The sequence below is a fragment of the Perca flavescens genome, chromosome 17, assembly GCF_004354835.1.
Source record: "Perca flavescens isolate YP-PL-M2 chromosome 17, PFLA_1.0, whole genome shotgun sequence".
Lineage (NCBI taxonomy): Eukaryota > Metazoa > Chordata > Actinopteri > Perciformes > Percidae > Perca > Perca flavescens.
This window is the reverse complement of record NC_041347.1, coordinates 25,371,570-25,387,707: the sequence shown is the minus strand read 5'-3', so window position 1 is coordinate 25,387,707 and position 16,138 is coordinate 25,371,570. Positions and strand designations below refer to the sequence as shown.

Genomic DNA, 16,138 nt, shown 5'->3' with positions numbered 1-16,138 from the left:
TTTAAAGCAATCATAAATGACATATCACATCTCTTTATTTTTTTTGCAATGAACACACAGGCCACTGACCCCGCAGCAGTACTGGATCCTGGTGGTGAAAGCTCCAGAGAGAGTGTGTTTACACGCTCCAAGATCTTCAGCAGTCGTCTCTCCTCTTCCTGCTTCCTCTGATCATAGTTCCCCACTGGAGCCAGCTCATCTGCCTAGAAAATCAAGCAACAAATCACAACGTTAATTTAGCTAGCTTAGCTACCTTAAGAGAGCAGAACAATACACAATATGGTTGGTTTTTATGAGCAATTGTTAAGCAATACCAAAATGGCCTGTCAGTGATACCAGACTTTCTTTGAAAAAAGTATTTAATCTATTATTTAGTCAATAAAGTACAGTACTGTGCTCATGTTGTCATATCCCTGTCATTGAATAGATCACCTACTGTAGCGGCCAACACTAAAACAAAATCATCAGTCTGGTTTCCAATAAGTAATGGTTGTCCCATGATAATTGGAAATGCTGCCTCCATGATTTTTCCATTCAGAAAACAGGACATGATTTGGAACCATACATTTAACCAATTTTCAGGATAAAGCACAGATATAGGTCAAGCAATAGTATTGGTCACATCACTGCAATGTACCTCTTACCCACACAGGCACTATGGTAAATGTTGCCCATATAACCCCTTTTAATCTTGCAATGGGCAATGATTTTATGTTATTTAGTATCTTTCAGTTAAACCACATTGTGATGGTTTGGCTGCTTGCAATTTTGGAGGTCATCTAGGATTTGAACTGAATAATTTTATTACACACTAATTACAAAGAATATATTTAAAACCATTCACAAGTGTACAGACAGTACAGCACACTAACCTTGGTCAGTTTATTCAGTGTCCTTAGTGTCTTCTCTGCCGAAATCTGCAGTTCTTGACATCTGTTTGGAATTGGACATTAAGATAAAAAAAAAAATCTTTTTTAAATCAAGCCTCAAAGTATTGTTTAAGAAAAAGGTAATAAAATCAACCAAATCATAATAAGATAGGGAAAAAAGGAAAAGGACAAAAAGCAGAGTAAAACCATGTCCCTTCAAAGGTTTTCAGTGATGGTCTTGAAAAGGGTCCTAGTCTTAACTGGAGTTACTGTGAGTAAAACTAGTTTAGGGAGCACTGGTGTGGCTTTGTTGGAGCGGTTTACCTCCGAAATGCCTCTTCAGTAGATCCGTCCTGACTCTGCACATCCTTCACCAGACTGTCAACCTGGATTAGAAGAACAAGAGTAAGTGACAGTAAATACAGGGGTGTTGATACAAATGTGCAGTTGAGTACATTTGTGCAATTCACAGAGTATATATATATATATATATATATATATATATATATATATATATATATATATATATATATATATATATTTATTATCATTACTTTAATGATAATATTCTGTTAACTACATAGCTCAGATCTGTTCCATATGCTGGATGTTTTTGCAGGCAACAAAACTACAGGCCAGCCTATGCATGCCTTTTGTTAAAAGAAAAATGTTCATGGTCACCAAAGATCCTATGTTCCTGTCCAAGCTTAATTTAATTTAATTTTTGGCTTTTGGATGTTTCCCTACTTCTTGACTGAGTACGTCATTAAACAAATCATAAGGCCTTTCTCTTAATGTTTTCTAGAAAATTCGGCTTTCACCCCATTAACCAAAAAGCACTTATTTTTAGGGAAATTCTCTTTGACTTTTATCTTAGTTTACATTGCTTAACGTTACTGAACGACCATACGTGCTTCATCTTCAGTCATGTATGTACATCTATGCTAGCACAAAGCACTTCTGTAACAGTGAAGGGCTTTTATAATAAATTGGTCAAAACGTAGCTAGCTAATTAAATACGGAGCTACTAGCTAACAGTTATAGCTCAAGCCTTGGGGATCACTTTATTTAAAAAGTGGTCGGTAAGCGCGACAGCTGCAACATGGTAACTGTGATGAAGTAAGTTTTCTGTAACAAACCTGTTTTGTGATTTCGTCCACTTCTTTCTGGACAAGCTGCAAACGTCCTTTTCGTTTTGGTGGCATTTAAACGCTGTTTATGGGGCATATTCCATGTGTTAGCAGACAGCCTAGCTAGCTAGCTAGCTAGCTGACGATACATTTCCACTGGTCGCCAGGCAACCGGGCTCCTCTTCAGGCTTGGGCTTTACCATGGACGCCTGGACATGGATGTATTGAGAACTTTACTGAGCCATAGCTTGGAATCATCCATGCTCTAATTCGTCTAATCTTTGTTTATTGATATTAAAAATATATGTGTTGTATATGTGTTTTTTAAAATATACATTTATGATTTAGTTCATTTTACATCAATCTTGAAACAATCTAATGTTTTCCTCTCGGATAGATTGAAAGTTGGTAAAACGTTACCGCCACCTACTGGACTGGAGGATGGAGCTATTAGAAAGACAAATCTGCCTCTTTTGGATGGTGGTTAATTAAATAAATGACAAATGCTGTATTTCCAGTGGTACTTCCCCAAAATAATGTTAATGTGTTAATGTTGCCATAATACGTGTTGTAACAAACTTGTTTTTGGTATGTTAGACTACAGCAAAACCTGTGATCCGTCAGATTCCGACGCAAAGATGGGTTGGTGTAGCCTAGTGTTCTAGGGCACTAGTTGGTGGTGTAGCCTACAAAACCCCAATTCCAATGAAGTTGGGACTTGTGTAGGCCTAAAACAAAAATAGAAACCAAATACAATGATTAGCAATTTAATACACTACAAAGACAAGATATTTAATGTTCAAACTGATACATTTTATTGTGTTTTTGCAAATGGCCTATTCACTCTTTTTGAATTTGATGCCTGCAATGTCTTCCAAAAAAAAGTTGGGACAGGGGCATGTTTACCACTGTGTTACATCACCTTTTCTTTTAACAACACCCAATAAGCATTTGGGAAGGTGGAATTCTTTCCCATTCTTGCATGTACGACTTTAGTTGCTTAACAGTCCGGGGTCTCCGTTGTCATATTGTGCGCTTCATAATGCGACACACATTTTCAGTGGGAGACAGGTCTGGACTGCAGGCAGGCCAGCCTAGTACCCGCACTCTTTTACTATGAAGCCACGCTGTTGTAACACATGCAGAATGTGGCTTAGCATGGTCTTGCTGAAATTAGCAGGGACGTCCCTGAAAAAGACTTTGTTTGGATGGCAGCATATGTTGCTCCAAAACCTGCATGTACCTTTCAGCATTAATGGTTCCTTCACAGATGTGCAAGTTACCCATGCCATGGGCACTAACACACCCCCATACCATCACAGACGCTGGCTTTTGAACTTTGCGCTGATAACAATCTGGATGGTCCTTTTCGTCTTTAGGACATGATGTCCATGATTACCAAAAACAATTTGAAATGTGGACTTGTCAGACCACAGCACACTTTTCACTTTACGTCAGTCCATCTCAGATGTGCTCGGGCCCAGAGAAGCCGACGGCGTTTCTGAGTATTGTTGACATATGGCTTTCGCTTTGCATTGTAGAGTTTTAACTTGCACTTGTAGATGTAGCAAAGAACTGTGTTAACTGACAATGGTTTTCCTCAGCCCACGTGTACGTAATGATGTTGGTTTTTAATGCAGTGCCGCCTGAGGGATCGAAGGTCACGGCCATTCAATGTTGGTTTTCGAGCTTGCCGCTTACATGCTGAGATTTCTCCAGATTCTCTGGATCTTTTGATGATATTATGGACTGTAGATGATGAAATCCTTAAATTCCTTGCAATTGTACGTTGAGAAACATTGTTCTTAAACTGTTTTTTTTGCTCACGCAGTTGTTCACAAAGTGGTGAACCTCGCCCCATCCTTGCTTGTTCCTTTAATACCCAATCATGACCAATGAACCTGTTCACCTGTGAAATGTTCCAAACAGGTGTTTTTTTAGCATTCCTCAACTCTCCCTGTCTTTTGTTGTCCCTGTTCCAGCTTTTTTGGAACGTGTTGCAGGCATCAAATTCAAAATGAATGAATATTTGCAACAACAACAAAAAAGATTTTGTGCCCATGGGCCTCTGCATTCTTAATCCGTGCCTGTCAGCACCGTAAGGTAAAGGTTTGAAAAAAATCTAATTAAGTAGGCCTACTCCAACTGTCCTGCTTACTGACTGTTAATTGCAGCTCAGTGCACAGTATTAAAATATTATGCAAAGTAGACACGTGCAGCAGTAGGCCTAGGTACTGCTACTGCTACTTGCTTTGTTATGAAACATGTTGCCTTCAGGTTCCTCTCGTTAGCCTCCAGTTTTTAATTTCTTAAAATAAATAAAACTCAATATTGATTTCAAAGCCCATTTTCAGGGCTGCAGAATGTTTAGTGTATACAAGTTGCTTACAGGGCTTCTGAAAGTCTGCAATTTATTACTATCTTTTCCGAAAACAGGACTTTACGATGATTCGGGTGGAATTGAAGGCAGCAAATGGGCTACATCCGCCGGCCTCTTATGTCACTTACCTGTTATGGCTTCCCCTGTGGCGCTTATTCAAGGGGCCAGCAGAGGACTAGGGCTTGAATTCTGCAAATATATCTTAAAAAACAAAACTCGCGCGGCCGTTATAGCGACATGCCGAAACCCGGATGGAGCGGCCGAGCTGCGGGGCCTGGCCGGCCAACACCCGGGCAAAGTGACGGTCCTAAGGCTGGACGTGAGCCGGGAGGAGGACATTCGCGGAGCTGCGGATCGGGTTAAGGAGAGCTTCGGCCGGCTGGATCTGATCGTCAACTCCTCGGCAATGCTTCACCCCTCAGGAAAAGGAGAGACCAGCCTGAGAGATGTCTCTGCTCAAGTAAAGTGTTATGAGACTCTGAGCTGCTCTCTCACCATTAACAGTGTAATACAACTGAGTCATCATCTGATGTGATGCAAGAGTCAGTTTAAACTCTCAGGTTTTGTAACGACTGAGGACCCTCTACAGTGATTCCCAAAGGGGTTTTTTGGACACTCAACAGGCCATTGCAGGGGACTCCTATGCTGCTGCCCCATTCCAAACTGCGTTTACAAATGCTGTCACTTTAAAGGGACCTTAGGCCTACTTCTTATCAGTATCTTACATTTAAACACTTGGTGAGACATTATATGTTGGACGAATAGGTGGGATCTGTGTTTCAAGTCGGCATAATTATAATGTAGACAGCCATATTATTTTCCAGGTAGCCTAATTTCAACTTTTCTTTTCGATATGCCTGCAATCGCTTCACCCACAGAGGACCGTAGGAAGCAGTGTCAATTAATGCTGAAGAGATCCAGATTGTATTGAAATAAATGCTGCTAGGTGCATCATCCACAAGCCTGAGCAAGGCTCTTAATTTCATCACACTTTAAATGTAGTCTTCCAATAGGTGTGTAGCCTATGTGTTTTTAATGGAAGTCTACATAAAATGGCAATATTTTTGTACCGAGTTTGGTGCCATTTCTTCTTTCATTGAAGTAGAAAGGAGATCATTTCCTACACTGGTTCTTCTAGCCACTCAATAGACTCGTACTATCCTTCATACTGTGCCCCAGCTGTGTATATCCAGAGCTCCAAGGAACCACCAGTTTATGCTTATATTTTTTAAATATTTTGTCTTTTAATGTAAAGCCCTTTGAGTTTACGTATAATGGCACACCCATTCATTCAGCTCGACCAAATTCCTACCACATCTATTGATTGATTAAACCATTGGTCTGTATTGATTCACTTATTCTCCCCTTCAGGGCATCATTTCCACCTTGACAACCAACACAGTGGGTCCCCTGGTCATGGCTAAGTATTTTGCCCCCCTCCTTCAGAAGGGTGGCGGTAGTTTCGGTCAGCAGCCTGCAGAGAAAGCCAAGCAGCACAGCGGCATCATCGTCAACATCACCGCCAAAGTGGGATCCATTGGCGACAACGGTAGCTATTGTGTTTCTGGTGGTTACTCTGTGGTAATGTATGCATGCTAATGTAGTATGGTGATTCATTTGTGTTCCTCTATGTTTTCCTCTCTCTACCCTCCACCCCCACCCCCTCCTCTCAGGTCTTGGTGGTTGGTACAGCTACAGAATGTCTAAAGCAGCTCTCAACATGGCTACTAGGAATCTTTCTATAGAGTTGGGACGCAGTCGGCCCAAGGTAGGTTTGAGTGTTCTCATAACTACAACGTTAACATTTTTATTTTGGAAATACCACAAACAAATGAGACTATTGTTAGCCTTAGTCTGTCATCCAAAACCAGCATGTAAACCCATTGCTTTTGTCTTATAAAGGGTTAATGAACTTCTTTTTGTTTTTCCAGGTGGTCTGTGTGTCCTTACATCCGGGAACAGTCAACACAGACCTCTCCCGGCCATATCACAGGAACGTGCCAAAAGACAAGTTGTTCAGTGCAGAACACTCTGTGAACTATCTAATGAGCATTATTGACACACTGAATATCGAAAAGACTGGCAGGGCGTACAACTGGGATGGGACTGAACTTCCTTGGTAGAAACAATAAATGTACAAAAAGAGAGGTGACTTTTCACTGAAAAGCAGTCACTTCACCTAGAGTAACGGTCTAAACAGTCCCAGACAAACCTCTTCCACTACCTCACAACCAGCCAAATTGCTTAAATAACCTCTAATACTTATGTTGTTAATACAGCCATTACATTTAGGCCTTATTTGGATTTTCCCTCTGCTCCCATTCTTTGTGGTAAGCTAAGCTAAGCACCAGGACCAACCTCTTAACAGACAGACATGAGAGTGGTACTGATCTTCTCATCCAACTCTTCTGAAAACGGATAAAAGCATGTTTCCCAAAATGTGAGGAACGATTTGTGTGAAATTTCACATATTCCTTTTTGTGTTCCATGTCTTATTGTTGAATAAAATCAGTTTATGTCATGCCATTAGACAGCTGAATTATGTGTCACAGTATCAAATTACCACTATGTGGTTTCACTGAAACCTACTAAACAATAACATAAAACCATTGCCCAAGATTAAAAGGGGTTATATAAAATATATTTTTGTTAAAGTGGTCATTATGCTTTTTTTTGGCTTTTTCCCCTTTTTTATTGTTTTATATATCTTTTTTGTGCAAGTTATAGGTTTACAAAGTGAAAAAGTCCACATGCGACTCCCAGCAAAGATGGAACAGAAGTGAGATGCCTCACTCTGTAGCTAAAACAGGGTGCTCAACACACAGGGTGAAAAGAGGAGCTGCAGCAATGTGATAACAAAAATATGATGTTTTTTGAAAATTAAACCATGTAAACCTTTTCCGATATAACCTCTAAATACAATTATGAACCTGAAAATAAAGGCATTATATGAGCACTTTAACGCAGCACCTGTGTGGGTCAGAGATAAATTGCAGCGATGTGACCAACCTGTTTGATCAGTTACAGTGGATCTTAAATGTTTTCCAATTGCTTTTCACCTGGTTTTGATAAATTTTTCCTTTGGTATAAAAGGGGGTATTGCATTTACATCTTGCAGGCTTTTTAAGTGTGTTACATTCTCTATCACAATGCTGAGGAAAATCTTTGCATTTCTACATTTCGATAACAGAGGATGGAAATAGACCCTGTTTTTCATAAAAGAATGGAAAATGACTTCCATTGTGTATATATATATATATATATATATATATATATATTGTATATATTCCTGTAAACAGGTATTTTCTGGAGCATACATATGGTGCAGGCCTTATTTACAGGAGAAAAGAAGAGATTTAAGGCACAGTGGGTTATGACTAATTTGGGGGGTAATGACTGAACTCAATCTTGTTAAGGGATTTTTATACAATGTTGACCTAATTCTTACCCATCAGGGTAACAAGGTTAACTTTGTTAGACTATTATTGCAACCATATGGTGCAAAAAAGTATTTAACTCTATCTTAGAAGCCAACCCACTAAATGTATAGTTAATAATATACAGTCTATGTTAAAATCCTTACATTTATTTCAGTTGCTCAATGCAAACGTCTCATACAACACAGTTAATTACTTTTAACCAGAAGATGGCAGCATTTCAAGACTCCATTAGTGCTCTTTGGTAGCCATAATCTTCACATGTATGGCTTTCTCCCAAGTGAGTTTGTGACATTATGAAAATTATTGCAAATTGCGTTAATTGTAGAATGATGGTCTTCCTTATAGTTCCATATATGTCCTACAATTGATGGTGTTTGTTACAGTGGAAATGGTGATATCATAACATACAATGATAAGTCCTTAGTGATTGAAATTATGTCTGCAGTGCTCCACTTGTGACTTTAATTAAATACATTTAATGGAGAGAATGTTACATTAATCTGTATGGTGCATTTTTACTCTTTATGGTGCTTGTTAATATTAGCTCTATTTCTTATGGTATTACCTCACTATGAACTGCAATTTGTTGTCTGTCTTAGTTATGACTATATAACCTATGTTTGTTTGTAGGTTGTTTGTTTTTTAAAGAATCCGTTTACATAGCTTAATTGCACATTTAGATAAAATATTTGGTTAAAATATGTAAGATTATGTTATATTTATATATAAAATAAATCAAATAAGATAAAAATAAATATTTCAATTTGCAAGAGTCTTTAGAAGTCCATTATGTCTGCTTTCTGATCAATTTTGTAACATATTTTTTTTATATATTTTTATCAAGAATGAATTGCCAAGAAAGAAAGAAAGAAAGAAAGAAATGTTGTCTTCTGAATGGTCCCACTCATTGCTTTTCCTTATCAAGCGGAGAGTGTTGTTGTTTGACCTTTGTATCTTGACTGTGCTTGCTATCTAATGCTCTGTTTGATATCAGGTCTCTTTTAAATAATTAGAGCCTATGATGTGGCTTTTAAAATGCATTTTAACCTTAATATGACTATACATAGGACAATTTATTTGTGACGTGTTACATGTTTTCATTTCCTTCAACGTCTAATTGTGGTTAAGATCCCATGCACAAATCAGATACAACGACTAGAAATGAACTGCAGGATGACAAAAGACTTGTTATTAGGCTACTCCAGAAAGAAAGGCATGTCTATATTAGGCTATGCAACTACAGGGTTACAACAGTTCATTTTCATGCACATATATTGACTGGCAGCTTTGTGTGTAGGCCTACATCATACGCGTAGGCCTATAGGATTGCGGGGAATGAGGGTGACAGCGAACAGGGACTTAAATAAAGCACCCACAGCTGCTCCACGGACTGGTGGGTTTTTGTTTAATATTCCAGCTGGGAGTAACAGCGCCTATTGCTACTGACACAGGGCGAGCCCTGTTTTGCATGTCTTTTGTGTTTAAGTGTAGAATGACAGTGTTTCTCTGAGAAAAGAGAAAACCGGTCGGAGGAGGTAAACGGGTTCGGGCCTCGGCTGGAGGAGCTGGTGTGACGTAGCAGTCCACAAACACACAGACACACACGCGCACACACCACCACACACCGGCTGCTGCTGCTGCGCCTGCCAGAATCTCAATGTGGGGAAATGACCGCGAGTGACCTCAAAGAAAACACTGCATTTTAGCGACGGCTCGCATTTCCATTTTATACATAATTATATAAAAAATGCGCGTTACATTTTAGCGTGATATTCTATGGTAAAATACGTTACATTTCGGAAAAGGATACGGTTTAGCTGCTCGCGCTACTGTCTCATTAGCTTGCAAGCAGCGGGGCTAACATAGCTAGCTAAGCTAAAGTAGCCGGGTTAGCTAGTACATTTGTTTTTCCTGCAGATGCTAGGCTAGGCTAGCTGCTGCCATGGATAAAGCCAAGTCAATGATAGACAAGAAAGGAGCGTCGGGACCCTTTCATGTCAACAACGGTCAGAGCCAGAGGGGGTTTCACGCTAACGGCAGCTGTTGCAGTAGCAATACATTCGGCTCGAGCACCGGCGGACCCAACAGCAGCACGTTTGAGAACATGCATCATCTGCACCGCGGGGACGATGCGGAGTGCAACGGGTCCCCGGCGAAGATATGCAGGCTACGGAGGAGGACAGAGTCGTTGAGGCGGAGCAGACCCCGTAAGTGTTAACCTTGTGAAAACCAAATTTAATAGCTAGACTCTCGTTAAGTTATTCAGTGTGCTGCATGGTCTGGTATGACTTATTCTGATGGTGGAAGCGGTGGTGTGTTGTTTGTATGAACTGGGGTAAACTGCAACCCTTGGGCTGTGTAATACTGATCACAACCGTGCCGTGTTGTAATGAGAGAGCAATAACATCCGTTCCTTATTAACTGCTATTATCGTTTCGTGGTTTGTGTTTCAGATAACAATTCTGTCCCTTCAGGTCTCTTTTTTTGATAAGATTAGCTTGCTAGGTTGTCAGTGTCTCTGGCTGATTTTTCCAATCTACAAGTCTGCTGTTGTCAGGGAGACACCCTTTTGTTATTATGAGCGTTTAGGTTGAATTTGGTGCGCTGTGATTGGTCGGTTCCCCGGTGGTGAAAAAGCTCCTGATAAGTGGGCCTGGCTTGCCTCGTCCAATCAACACTCGACATTTGCCTTCAGGAGGCAGGGGGACCCCGCCCCCTTATTTGTCAAGTATTTCGGAGGATGTGAGTAAAGATAATCAGGAAAACTTTACAGTTTGTATGCAGAATGTAGAAAAGTCTCGTTTTATTCAGTGTGTGAAGTCTCTTTAAATACCCAAGACTGACTGAGGCCTTCTAAGCTCTTCTCTAACAAACGTGTCTAATATCGTTTATTTGATTTTTCACCTGTGAGCTGATATTTTGCCTCACAATGAAGCTTATAAGTGAAAAGAAACCTGGTAAGTGTGAGCTGATTTGTGTTTCACTGTATTAAGAAAGCCTATTAAACAAAGAAAGGATTTAAATGTCTATACTCATTTTTTTCTTTAGGTGAGGTTAAGTTTCTCTTTAAAACTTGGTATTAGGCTATTTGAACCAGGATAAAAAGGCAAAGAGTATAATCTTGAATACATAAACATATGTGCTGTTATGCTTTTGCAGGCAGCTATATGGTCTTCATGGCAGGGAATATCAGTGTCAACTTCCTCACTGCTCCTTTTCAGGGCTGTTTAGTCAAGCCCCAGGGTTTGTTGTGGCTGTCATGGTTAAACTTGTTCTTATGCCGAATTGTTGCAGGGAGACCAGCTGCATGTTTAGGGGCCTTGTTGTTAAGCCATCTCGTCAGCATTCCTTACATCTATCTGTAATTATGTTAGTGAGAGACAGAGAGAATAGTTGTAGACATCCTTTTTAGTGTCTACTTTCACATGTATATAACTGAAGCTTGCATATTACTGCATTAATCAGAATCAGAGCTGGCCAATAGTTCAATTTGATCATTTATTGTCTCACCGTATGATTTCGTAATTACAGAATTCTCATATTCAGATTTTGTGGTTAATCATTCTAATGTAAAAACGAATGACAAGTTAAGTTTCTACCTACATCTTTCACAGTATGACACCTTCAACACACTAGAGTAGACATATTTTGAAAACAATGAGATTTTATCCAGCAAAACACTAAGAAATGATTTGACACAATAGGCCAAGCATCGGATCAACCTTTTACTAAGGGAATATGGATGCTTAAGTAAATAAAACAACCTCAATATTGTGATAATGTTGTGGTATTTACTATTATTGCAAATCACATATCCATAATCAGAAGCACTTTTTATTTTTTTGTGGGTGCAGTTCTTTATTCATAATGTGGCTCCAGCTACAAGGTGGAAATACTGTACATTCAATGTTAACTTAAGCACCGGCTATCTCCTTTCATTTTCCGGCTATCTCCTTTCTTTTCTTTTTTCTCCTTTCACTGATATTTCATTAGTAAGTTCATTTGTAAGTATGAAAAGCTAAATAAACCAATCTGAAAACAGGAAAATTATCATGAGAAAACTCCACCAAACAAAAAAATGGACATTCTTTTCATCCAGTGTGTTACTGTATGGCCTGTATGGTGTGATTATGGATGAACAAATAACTGGAGAAGTGTGATGTTGCAATGAACATACAGCTGATGAGTCATTGATCATTTGCTGTGGTTTCTGTGATGCTCAGTAGCCTGAGAAAGAAACCATCCAACACCAGAATTGGACCAGATTACGTAATTAAGTGGACATTTCATGAGTTAACTTTGAAATGTCCAGTCAAAGCGCCCCTGGTTTATAGCTGAGTTATCCTTGGATGGACGCCAGCCGTCCTGATAAACCCAGATAACCCTCTAAGCCTTTCCCTTACTGAGGGCTGACCCTGGAATGTATTCCCCTCGGGGATGTGATTTTTCACTTTTGTCCTCAGATTTTTTTTCTAATCAGTGTTTGAGGTGGTTGGATTGGGGTTATGTTTGGGTAACACTGGCTGCAGTACCCCAGGTTTACACCAGAAGTAATTTGGCAGCAATTTTCATTGACTGTTCCAGAATTTAATAACAATTTATTTTTAACAAGCAGGCCCATTTTTCAGCTCTTTCTACAGTTTCTTTTACACTTCTTCTTTTATATTATTTCTCATTTGAAAAACCCAGCTGTGATTTTGTCATCTGTTTTCATACCAGGTTTTAAACCAGACAATAAATACTTGAATGAGTGATTATGCAGTATTTCAGTGCAGAGCAAAACTGCTTTATTGGACAATTTGGCACATACTGTTAAAAGTTAAAGTTATAGCCTACCATTACAGTCACACTGTATGTGGAGTTATGGTTAGTGGTCCGTAGAGGGCAGAATAGGTGGATGGGCAAACAAATTGAGCTTGGCAGCCCAGAACAGGGCTGGATACTGAATTCAATACTTTTTACGCACCGATCGAATTGTCTACTTAGTAGTGAGTATCAAAAAATGCCTCGTCATTCAATACCAGATTTCAATACCAAATGTCTCATCAGCGTCAATTAGCCAATAAGCATGCAGCATGCTTTTACCAAGATCTAATAATGCCAAAACCATAATAGTGGAAGAAAGCAGAGGCAACTTTCTCTTTTACCCGTGTACATGTGTTGGTGAGATAAGTGGCTTTGAAGGAGGTTCAAAGATTCAAAATCTTTTATTAATCCCACAATGGGGAAATTCACACTGAGGCGTGTTGCACCATCATATATACTGTGTGCGGTCCCCTTAAATAAAACCAGAAAGCTCAGTAGAATTAGTAGGCTTTATTAGTATCAGTATTTAGAGGGGTTGCAGAAACAGTGCTTCTCCCAACAAAATTAATTTGATAGACACACAGAAAGACCATTGTAAGAAGTAAGTTTTTATCATACTGCAACTGCACTGTTAAGTGGAATTGTGATTTGTGCCACAGATATGTTGAAAGAAATTTTACATGCAGTTTTAGCGGCAGTATCTACAGTACTAATGTGTTTAATTTGCAAGGTCAGCAGTTGTTTTTGCCCAAGCTTTCAAAGAAATCTGAATAGGCAAATTAATGCAATGTTTGGTCTCAGTTTTTGAGAAATTTTGACTTGAACAAAAGTGTGTGACTCAGAGTTTTGACTAAAATTCACATTGAGTTACAGATACCATGGTGTTATAATGTATGAAGACACGGAAATTGGAATCTCTATAGCAGAGGTCGGCAACCTTAGGCACGCGTGCCACCATGGGCACGCGGGACCTTAACCAATGGCACGCTAGCAATATGTGTGCAAGAGAGTTATTGATGTGTTGAAATCATGGTTGAAATGCTGAAGCACTCTCTCATCCGCATGCCAAATTACAACGTTCACAGTTGCCGACCTCATAGGTGCCGATACCGTGGGTGCTCCGGAGTTTGAGCACCGACGAAAAATACTGAGCACCCACATGTGCCAGACTGCCAGTTCATTTTTATATTAATTTAATATTAAACATTGCAGGTGGTGCTAAGTGGAGCGTCTGTCATAGTGTGATTGGTCAAGTCGGTGGCATTGATTTATAATTTCCCACGAAGCTGATTAAACTTCTCATCTCCAATCCTATCTGTGAGAAGTGGCGCTGTCCTGAGTTGAAAGCTAGCTTACTTTACGGCGTGTGTGTTTGTGTCGGCCGCTGTCCATTTCCTAAGGTTCTGAAATGCAAACATTGTTGACTACTTTTTTTTTTTTAAACTGTGTGCGTGTGTGAGCACCCACGGAGGAAAACATAAATTGGCGCCTGTGCGCGACCTGTTATTTACGGTAGTTTGATTGACTCATATCTCTGACTGGGAACAATACAAAGAGGATTGCCAACGGCCGCTGGGGCAGATGAACTAACGCTAGTCTCGTTACTGTAAGGAGGCTACAATTAAACCTTCGTGAGTTAAAAGTCAATACTTATCAGTTCACTCACCTGTGTAGACCGGCATCAACATGTAGAAAGCGATATTTCAATCTGCTCTGTCTGCTCAGTCCACTCTTGTCCACCGCACTGTTTTACGCAAACACAGCTCTACTCTACTAATTTTTACAAAACAAGCTAAAAGAAAAGCTGTCGGTTGGTAGTCTATTTTTCTTAGTTTGCAGGGAATCTTGAAATTTGGACAAATTCTTATAAACTTAAGCTGTCTGAAGAAACCATCCTCTCCGCTGGAGCGGTAAATATGGATGCATTATTAGACCAAAACAAATACATGTGGCTACTTAATATGCACGTGAATGACACAATCGTTATGTTCGTGTTCTTCATTCTTGATAATGATGCTGGATATTTTGCCACAGCATCGTTTCATTGAAAATGAGGCATACAGGACCTGCTTATCAGTCCATTCGTCATTAAAGCTGGGCTTTTCCACAACTTTTCGCTTCAGGCTCTTTGACAGTGATATTTTTGTCAGCCCATTTTCCACCAATCAGGACTGCATACTAAAACCATGTTTCCATAATAATAATATACAATAATAATAATAATTACAAGGTCCTGATTATTACAGATTCCTTGGATATTACATTTTAATGTGATGTCATAAAAAAAATTAACATGGCACACTAATAAACAAGAAATTTTGAAAAGGGCACTTCATATCAAAAAGGTTGCCGACCCCTGCTCTATAGGGAGGGATTTCATAGTAGTTCAATTGTTGAGACTAGGCTTTGGCTGCCGATACAAGGTGGTTGTGGGTCAGGGCTGGAGCGGTAAATTTGATGAGCAATGCTCCTAGAAAATGAACATTTTAGCTATTGAGAATCATAGAAAAGTCATGAAATGTAAAATTGGGACCTAAGTTTAGAAACCTAGATGTTTTTTGGTAAAATTAGGTGGTGATTTTAAACATGTTTAATTCAGGGAAATGAGTACAGTTTCCAGCTAGTTATAGTCTGAGTGTAATTTAGTCACAGATTAACTCCCAAGATAGATATGGGTTTGTCAAAAAGGTCTGCCACAGGTCAAGTCAATGTTTTACCACTTCCTGTTGCAGATGGATTCTGAACAGTGTGTGCTCACAAGTTTCAGTAAGGGTGTAGGTGATTTGTTTGGGGGGAGGGGGGCTTCTGTCCTCATGTTCTCTTTAATGTGATGTGTTACTAGACAGTAGAAAAGATAGCAGCCAAATTGCCTGTTATATAGAGATGCACCGATTGACCGGCCGGTGACCGGAATTGGATGAAATCAGAATCGGCTAAAATCGGTATTGGCTGGCCTAACTCAAGGAAAATCGGAATCGGCCTAGAAAGTTGTAATCGGTGCATCTCTACTGTTATATAAATCTCATTCCTCAATGATCTGCATGCATGTTAACCTGCCTGTGTGGATTCGTAGACTGAAATTAATTCAGATACAGTAAAGTGTTTATTGTTTAGGTAAAGCTAGTAGTAGAGATGCACCGATTACAACTTTCTAGGCCGATTCCGATTTTCATTGAGTTAAGCCAGCCGATAACAATTTTAACGGATTCCGATTTCATTTTTTCTAACCACTTTACAGCACACACAAATATTTATTTTCTATCTTTTCTTTAATAGAATATTTTGCACAGAACATAGAACATCTTTTTTTACAGATAATGGATCACTATAAAATAGAACTATATAAATTACTCCTGGTGTGGGAAATTCACACACATCTAAAGTGCAATGTTAGAACCATTTCCTTCTTTTCACATCCAATATCCAATAATAGTGATTTTGGCTGTAACTCGTATAACTTATGTTGTCAGTTAATTGAACTGATCTGAACGAATGCTCTCAGGTTGAATCAGT

General features: G+C 39.3%; 3 protein-coding genes across 6 annotated transcripts in view; 2 read left to right on the top strand and 1 right to left on the bottom strand.

Annotated features, from left to right (window-relative positions):
• Nucleotides 1–4,853, bottom strand: part of nphp1 (nephronophthisis 1) — a 16,053-nt gene extending 11,200 nt beyond the window's left edge. For 2 of the 3 annotated variants that reach the window (XM_028603792.1, XM_028603794.1), the window contains exons 1-6: nt 4,508–4,853; nt 2,610–2,727; nt 2,009–2,208; nt 1,194–1,255; nt 873–933; nt 70–203 (exon numbers count right to left, since the gene is read on the bottom strand). In XM_028603792.1, the coding sequence (XP_028459593.1) occupies nt 70–203; nt 873–933; nt 1,194–1,255; nt 2,009–2,074 (323 nt within the window). In that variant the 5' untranslated portion in view covers nt 2,075–2,208; nt 2,610–2,727; nt 4,508–4,853. The remainder of the gene's footprint in view (nt 1–69; nt 204–872; nt 934–1,193; nt 1,256–2,008; nt 2,209–2,609; nt 2,728–4,507) is intronic. The other variant, XM_028603793.1, reaches the window with a different exon arrangement.
• On the top strand, nt 3,914–6,908 carry zgc:65997 (C-factor). Of its 2 annotated transcripts, XM_028603796.1 has the most exons (5): nt 3,914–4,102; nt 4,436–4,839; nt 5,751–5,928; nt 6,053–6,147; nt 6,311–6,908. In XM_028603796.1, the coding sequence occupies exons 2-5, from the start codon at nt 4,513–4,515 to the stop codon at nt 6,500–6,502; spliced, it is 792 nt and encodes a 263-aa protein (XP_028459597.1). In that variant the 5' UTR covers nt 3,914–4,102; nt 4,436–4,512; the 3' UTR covers nt 6,503–6,908. The 2 variants fall into 2 exon arrangements, with proteins under 2 accessions (XP_028459597.1, XP_028459596.1); XM_028603795.1 differs by lacking the exon at nt 3,914–4,102 and having other exon boundaries at nt 4,339–4,839.
• Nucleotides 6,909–9,228: 2,320 nt separating this feature from the next.
• Nucleotides 9,229–16,138, top strand: part of pank1a (pantothenate kinase 1a) — a 30,529-nt gene continuing 23,619 nt past the window's right edge. Inside the window, exon 1 of the mRNA XM_028603580.1 lies at nt 9,229–10,026. Coding sequence (XP_028459381.1) covers nt 9,762–10,026 — 265 coding nt within the window. The 5' untranslated portion in view covers nt 9,229–9,761. The remainder of the gene's footprint in view (nt 10,027–16,138) is intronic.

What these genes read in the sequence shown, in the direction of transcription:
- zgc:65997 (XM_028603795.1), top strand. Translation starts at nt 4,363, where the DNA reads ATGTTTAGTGTATACAAGTTGCTTACAGGGCTTCTGAAAGTCTGCAAT. An exon ending in GGGATCCATTGGCGACAACG is followed by an intron (nt 5,929 to 6,052) that starts GTAGCTATTGTG and finishes CCCTCCTCTCAG; the next exon opens with GTCTTGGTGGTTGGTACAGC. An exon ending in TGGGACGCAGTCGGCCCAAG is followed by an intron (nt 6,148 to 6,310) that starts GTAGGTTTGAGT and finishes TTGTTTTTCCAG; the next exon opens with GTGGTCTGTGTGTCCTTACA.